The following is an 8,393-nucleotide window of genomic DNA, read 5'->3' as shown; positions in this document are numbered from 1 at the left end:
TTCTACGATAAATAAAATTATCTTCATCAGTTCCTTTTACTTTTTTTTCCTTTGCTGATTTTCTCTTTTATACTATGAATTTTTTGTTGATACATACTGACACTCCTTAACTCCTCTTCATGTGAAGCTAATAACCGAATAACTTTCTCATCATGCTCTCTTTTTATAATTTTCAAATTCTTCTCGTAACAGAATTTTAGTTTTGCTAAACTAGTTTCTGAAAATGACAACTGTCGTTCAGCTTCAGAGTTATATTTTTTATGAAGATCACATATTGATGTTTCATAGAAATCCTTCACTTCTGCTAATAAACTACTTATTTTCTGATCAATCATTCCTAATATTTTTAATACAAATGCATCTTCTTCAGATCCAGGTTCAACTAAATCTTTACTATCACATGGATTTTGATTCCTTTCTTTGTAAGTATCAAGGCGATCTAATACTTTATAAAGTACACTTGTTGTAATCTGCATTTTATCGATCTCATTTTGAGTAGTATTAACTGCTAATACACCAATATCCTTTGTAATAACAGGTTCCTCAACAGCTGATACTCCTACATCTTGCAAAATAACCTACAAACAAAATTTTTTTATACTTAGTTTTATAGAACCATAAAAGTGTTATGTTACATATATTTTATATATATTAATAATATGTTAATAGGATAAGATGTAACATAAAATGCCAATGATCTCAGCTATAGATCATAAAAGCTAAGAAAACTGGATGCTATTTACTGAATGTTAACATTTTCTGTTGGTTAAAGACCACTGTTGCTAATGCCATTTAAGAAAAAAATACATAGATATTCATAAATAAGAGAAAGAGGCAGTGAGACAGAAAGAGAAAGAGTGAGAGAGAGAGAGAAAGACAGACATAGGGGCTTAGCATTCTTATATGTTTTAATAGTAACCTCCTCCTATAGAGATATGGCAAAATGGTTTATAGTTTACATGGATACTGTTTTGGACATGTGGGAAAATTCTAAGAGAGGTTTTCATTAGATCATGAACCTGTTCACAGGTGGCTACTTAATTCTTGGAAAAAAAGATTGTCATTCAATGTATTAGAGCAAAACTGTACATCAATGCAGATCTCTTTCCTGGTTACAGATACCTTAATTTCCTAGTGAAACATTGACAGCAGACATCTGGAGGCACCGGCATTGACAGTGGATGGACGGGCTTGAACTGCTTTATGTTGGTTTATTTAGCTCATTTCATTGTCTTTCTGTAGTCATGTCTAGTTTTGTATTCCTGATAAATGCCAAATGGAACCTTCCAGACAGGTTAGAATGTCAAAACACCTTTAGAAATATAGACTTCAAAGATATTGAAACATGTTCATTTAAGGACCTCATATTCTTCTTGTTCAATGTGGTTTGCGAGTGATGAAAATTGTGAATCTTTAGAGGAATCTTCTGCTAACTGAAGGAGCTAGTTTCAGATGTTACAGCCTTATGAATTAGCATCTTTGTAGACTTTTTAATGCTATTTAACAAAATACGATTATTACAAGCCCACTTAAAATTCATGTTTTAGCTGTAACCAGGTTTGTATTCTCTTTGTCTGTAAAGGAAAAGATGCTCCTATTTTAATAAGTGCATCAGCAAAATTGACCTCAATGTGTTGGTTCCCCACCATAATGCAACTGTAAGCTGATAGCACTTCCACACCAACTTAGATTAAACCAATAACAGCTTAGTGTTTAAAGGGCTGCTTGACTGATTACAGATAAGATACTTGATATTTATCTCACATCATTGACTGATTAACAAACCTTAATGTGGGATTAGTGTCAATCTGGAAAACTATATCAAACTTACAGGGGCTTAACCACTAGAATATAAAATATTTCAGCCTCCGATTCACTGCACCAACTACTAGTCCTGGATGGTGATTGATTTTGTTGAGCCATCAATCTGGCCTTGGTAATTATGCAGTTCCAACAGCATATTTAGTAACTACAGCCTAAGATTTATTACTATATGTCTTAACCATATCCAGGACCTTTGACAGTTTCACCAATTTTATCATATTTATGTAAATAATTTCTCATATTCAGCAATTCTTATTATACAAAATTATTTACCTCTGGTTTTTTTGAATTTTCAATGAATTCTTCCAAACTTGCTATACATACTTTCTGATTGGATATCACACCTTTTAGATATTCAATATCAATTTCATAGTGTACATTAGCGAAAATTGAACAATTCTGATCGTCACTTAAGTACTCCATTTGGTCCTAAAATCAACAAAATAAGTTTGAGCGATATTAAACAGACAATACTGAATTAATTACTAATAAAATGAATAACAGCAGTATAGAATCATATGAAAAAATCTCACCATGCTTAAAATTAATCACACTATTATATTAAATACTGTGTACATACTATATTTTTGCAAAAACCTCTAAAATAACAAGTTTCAATTATTTAAATCAAATATATAAACAAAAATTGAGAAACATTTCATACACTTACTTTAAGTAAGTAATTACACATTATATTACATTTTCACATTAAAAGAAAACAACTCTCATTTTGTTATGTACAGAAATGTGCTTTCAAAAGTATTGTTTAAAAGCTACTCTACAGCTTTAAAGTTGCTGGGGTATTACTGTTCAAAAAGCTACTCTCTAGCACTAAAAAGAATTTCTGGAAATATATTTCCAAATATTTGGAAATTTTTCAGTTTGTTTTTAATAAGTTTAACCACATTTTATTAAAATCTTTAATGAATTAAACAAAGATCAGTTAAAAAATCTTCTTAATGCACTTAGCCAAAAGCTAAAAGCAATATTTCACATAAAAAAAGGTTTGTAATATCTTTTTTAGTAAATATCTGTACATGTGGGAGATACCCATAGAATTAAGGTTCTTTTTACTCCTCATCTCTAGACTCATCTCACATTCCAAATGCATATTTTTAGTTATAATATTCATACTAAAAATTATCCTGATCAATTGTTTGTTTTTTTATATATACAATTGACTACATGGTATAACCTGGTAAAATCTAACTTACATAAAAATGTAGCCCCTAGATAAACTTTCAGGCAGTCAGGCAGTCTACATATGATACAAGATGCCCACCAAAGAGGAAGGTTTCAGATATACTCTTTCAACTTCCTCTAATCTATTTGCTTATGTCAAAATATTAATCATTTTCTTCCTGGATATATCTCTTTTCCTTATTATGTTAAGCTTTGTACATTTGTTATAGGTACCATCCAACCGAGTTGTTTTCTAACAAGGATTTGGTAGAAAAGCCAATTTATTCATTTTATGCAGTAAAGAGAGGTAAAGTATGCTGCAAAACTGAAATTAACAGAACTGAATTTATTGGTTATCATTTCTTTACTGATGAAAGTGGGTCAGATTGATTCTTCTTCCAATTCACAAATCTTCTGGTCTGATATAAGATCAGAAAAATATTTTTTTAAAAATGTATTGCAAAAAAGTATTAGATATGTGTACTTGTCTTGAAATAGTTTAGATTTAGTTGTTTGTCCCATAGAAGTAGTTATGATTTAGTTTAGCTTTAACTAAATCTAATTTAATAACCTGTAATTGTTGCATATTATGTTATAAAACATTATTACAATTTTTAAATACTAATATCATTTTTATTAAAGTTATTAAATTTTCTTCTTTCTTGCTCAATTTAGTTATTTTAAAAGATTAACTCAAAAGTAGTTTTACCAATCAGTGACAAACTCCTATAATAATTTTTTTTTTAATATCAGTTATAAACTTCATTGAATTTCATTGTATTTTACTTTTTTCATGGATTTACAATCATGTTTTTCTGCACTAATTAATGGTTTTTATGTGGTCTTTTTCCAGAGTTAATCAGGTTTTGAATGTTTTTCTGTATTAAAAGCATAGCAAAATAAATACAGATGAATCATCATATACCAATTATCATGAAACACCAAGATTTTATAGAGGTACAAATAGTGGATAACAGCTTTTATAGGGATGAGAATAGAACAATCAGATAAGTTTATCAATAGGTGTGACTGACTCATGGTATCAGTCAATTTATTATAATTAAGTAATCTGATTCAGAAAGAAAGTGAAACCAGTTTGCCAGATATTTTGAAAATGAGTTTTTTATACCTATTACTTACTAGATAACTAAATAATTTACTAAAAATTTCAGTGCTATGATAACATTACAGTAATACCTAACATTTAGAAGTAAAATGATTTTTGGATTAAGTTCTATTAAATGGGATATTTCCTCTTCTTTCTCATATGTAGGAGAAGAGGTTCTGGTTGATCAAATCCCCATCAGTCACATCTGTGTTATCCTCTTGGTCACTAGTAACTACTTCAAGAGAAGTACACATGCCTAATACTTCTTTGCAATACATTTAAAAAAAAATATTTTTCTGATCTTATATCATACCAGAAGATTTGTGAACTGGAAGAAGAATCAATCTGACCCACTTTCATCAGTAAAGAAATGATAACCAATAAATTCACTTCCATTAATTTCAGTTTAGCAGCATACTTTACCTTTCTATACTGCACAATTGAAAATTAATAAATTGTCTGATTTTTAGAACTTAACAATTTTTTCTCAGTCAGGAGGGCGTGGAAGTTGTATACATTTGCAAATCACCCAGTCACATGTAAACTTGGTACGGTTGACTGGAAGAAAGGATAAAACAATCTTTTTGTCTTTATCTTTGCTAATTTTTTTACGCAAGACATTATTCTTGTTCTAGAATACTTGGTTATCTGTAATATGTACACAAGTTTTCTACCATGACAAGATGATTTATATAGTGAACTGAGAATATGGTTTGTTTCTTTACACACATTAGCATATTTGTTTGTATATCCATAGTTCTGCAGGCGATGTGGATCCTGCCCACTTGCTATGCCCACAAATCTGTGGACTCAGGTATTTTTCATCCTTCCACTTTAGATAGTTACATCAAGTTATGACTATTTTTTTCAAAAAGATGTTTCAGTTTTATGACAATTCTGTTTGTTTTGGTTTTTACAGTTTTTTTATTAATTTTCCTTTTAATGTAAAATTTCAATCGTAAATCAAATGAGCACTTTTATGTAAAGTTGTCGTCGTCGTCGTCATCGAGGAGGTAACTGTAATCATTTATTTATTTTATTGGATGTATTTACATCCTCTTTTTCTGTATTTTTTATCTTACCAAATTCTTGTAACAATGAAATAAATATCAAAGCAAAGAAAGGAACATTGAAACAACTTTGATTTCCTGTTAACTTATGTGTTAAAACTTGATGACATTACATCTTTTAGGTTTTTAAAATTACATCTGGTATTAGTGATTTTATATATTCAAAACCAACACCTTCACTTATTTATTTTGTCAGGGAGTTACACGCTTTTCTGTTACAGAGTGTCTGGGCTAAAGGTATCCAAATGTAATGGTCTATATTTAGAAAACCAGTAGTCGTAATTTCTTAAACGTAGGCTCAATTGACAGGACATAAGATTTGCTCTGTATACTCTCAAGGTTAGCAGAATATGCATGCACAGGCAAGTCAACTCACAATGCAGATGTAGTCAGTTGAGATATGGACTCCACAAAAGAAGGTACCCTGCCCTGCATATAATTTTCCCTTCTTATTTTACTTTATTAGGATAGAGGAGTTTTTCAATAGAAATCTTTTCAGATTTTTACATCAGGGAAATGCAAAACATGTTTCTACATAACATAAATTGATGACAGAATTAGAGTGTTATCACTAGTATTACTGGAAGCATTATTTGCAGTATTATTGGAAGATGGAGTAAAATTTTTTACTTAAGTTATTAAAAAAGTTATATTTATTAAATTTGGTTCAGTTTGTTGTTTTAAAAGGTAGTAGTTTTAAATAATTTTCATCACTAACAGTCATCATGGATAAAAACAGAGCAAATAAAAGCATATAGTACAGATAATAGTAAAGTGACAATATACATCAGTAAGTACAAAAAATTCCAAAAATGACAAATACTGTTTTAAGATTATGTTGCAATAAAATAAAACATAACTTACTTCACAGATATCAGAGAATGTAAAAAATTTATCAATAACATCTTTCTCTCTTTCGATGTAATCATTACATTCCTGTTGTAGTAATCTAATATGTTTATTGGTCTGTTCTTTTAGTTCATTCATCATTTCTTGTTGTTCTGCAAGTCTGTCATTCAACTAAAAGTATGGAAAAAAATATTATTTAAAGAATAAAAATTTAGAGAATGTTAACATTATTAGCTAAAAGAAATAGTCATATCTGGAAATAAATAGAACATCATTGTGCAGTGCTAAATTATTATCATATTTATATACATATTAGACTTTTCTAAAGCTGTATCTTTATTTGTCTTTCAAATAGAATCTGGCTGTGTTTATTTGTTTAAAGCTCAGACAAGCTGATATTGATATAATGTATTTATTAAAATATTTAACTCAACATTTGAAAATGCTAATATCAGAAAAAATTGGAAAATTAATAAATATAGCTGTGATGAAAAAATTTAACAATTTTCTTAATTTTTTTTTAGAAGATCTTCTTTAGACATCATCTTTTTAATAAACAAAGATGAAATTTAATCATTAAAAAACTGTCTGAATTACTAAAAGAATAATAAAATCTAGCTGTATGCTAAGGAATCTCTCAGAAATAACTAAACACAATTTGTCTGATAACTTCCAAAATCTTTTAAAGAAAAAAAATTTATGGAAAAGTTATTCATGATGTCAAAAGATGATATGATAATTTAATATTCAATACAAACAATACTGTAAAAATATATGAAAAGTTATAAAAGCAGAGAAGAGGTAAGTGAAAGCAGATTTGGAAGTAAAATTTATCAGGTAACTTCTGTAAGGAATGAAAGGACTGAACCTCCATTCCTCATCCACAGTTCAGGAATTAATTCTTTTCTGGTATTTCAAATATCAATAATACTGAATCATTTTAAAAAAAAAATGCCCATTCATCTTGAATGATTTTATTGTTGAATTAATATTTTTATTTACCATTAACACTTAGGAAGTTAAAGCTTGATTTTGTATATAAAGAGTAAACATGTAGACAGTACTACTGAAATTACTTCCAGTATTTTAAAAGAAATTGTAGATGTTATAATTATTCCTCTTAAAAATTTAACTAATGAATCTTTCAACAATGGATTTAACATAACAATCACAATCCTTCCACATACTTTTTAGTAGTATAGATAACAAATAGTTCCATTTTCAATTTTTTACAAATTTGGTAAAGTATCTGATTTGATTCTACATCTCTTAATAATGAAAAAACCTAGTTGCTATCAAAGAAACTAGTTACAATTGGGTAGCCATACCTTACCAACTGTAAGCAGGCTTAAAATCTATTCTTTTTATAAGAATTCACATGTAAAATATAAGTTCTCACTTTCAGAAATAGAGTGCAGAACACTACAGAGAAGTATGCTCAGTCCTTTGATCTTTAACCCACCGGGTTGGTCTAGTGGTGAACGCATCTTCCCAAATCAGCTGATTTGGAAGTCAAGAGTTCCAGTGTTCAAGTAAAGTCAGTTATTTTTACTGGAGGCTAAACAGGGAAAAGAGAGTCCTTTGATCTTATTATTAATTAATGTTCTGCCTCAAAATTTTGAACCAATCACTGTTAACTGTACATTTATACAAAGGCAATAATTTAAAAGGACAAGAAAATTCTATGTTAGTAGTTCAGTAGACAAAATTCTCATGGAATGATCAAATTGATTTTGTTTACAAAAAAAATCAAACAATGCTATTCAACTTTGAAGCATCTTAATGAAATGCTAAACTTGTCATCATTATTAAATATCAATTCTGCCTACATATATTCCCATTTGATGTGTAATATCCTCTTGGGACTACTAATATAGAGAAAACAAAGTTCATTCAATGACAATGAAACATTTGAGGGTCAAGTTGGCAATCTTGGGAACATACATAATCAGCTGTTTGATCATAATTAATCTAAACATAAACTCTTTTGTTGATTTCATAATGTCAGCTCTGCTTGAAACCTGTACACTGGAAGAGGAACATTCAATGATAAAATTTTTGCTATCATAAGGTGTGAAACTGGCAGAAATTTACTCAAGAATGTTGAAACAGTGTAGTGAAAAGTGTTTAAATCGCAGTGTACAGACTAATGTATTATTTCCTCCTCATTATTTATAAACATAAAAAAAAACTGCCTTCTTCTTATTCATGTATAGTATACAAGTTGTTAGAATTCAGTTGGCCCGTTAACACCTGTTATTTTATGTAAATAATATAATAATGTATTTAATTCTATTATTATTAATTCTAGATTTAGATTTCATACTGTTAACATCTACATACAGTAAATTACATATAAT

The 8,393-nt window shown here is 29.0% G+C and overlaps 1 protein-coding gene across 1 annotated transcript in view; it reads right to left on the bottom strand.

The window, feature by feature from the left end:
- Positions 1 to 8,393, bottom strand: part of LOC142320064 (uncharacterized) — a 28,854-nt gene continuing 20,461 nt past the window's right edge. Inside the window, exons 5-7 of the mRNA XM_075357739.1 lie at positions 6,049 to 6,204; positions 2,098 to 2,253; positions 1 to 578 (exon numbers count right to left, since the gene is read on the bottom strand). Coding sequence (XP_075213854.1) covers positions 27 to 578; positions 2,098 to 2,253; positions 6,049 to 6,204 — 864 coding nt within the window. The 3' untranslated portion in view covers positions 1 to 26. The remainder of the gene's footprint in view (positions 579 to 2,097; positions 2,254 to 6,048; positions 6,205 to 8,393) is intronic.

The sequence above is a fragment of the Lycorma delicatula genome, chromosome 2, assembly GCF_047948215.1.
Source record: "Lycorma delicatula isolate Av1 chromosome 2, ASM4794821v1, whole genome shotgun sequence".
Taxonomy (NCBI): Eukaryota; Metazoa; Arthropoda; class Insecta; order Hemiptera; family Fulgoridae; genus Lycorma; species Lycorma delicatula.
This window is presented reverse-complemented; position numbering and strand designations above follow the sequence as displayed.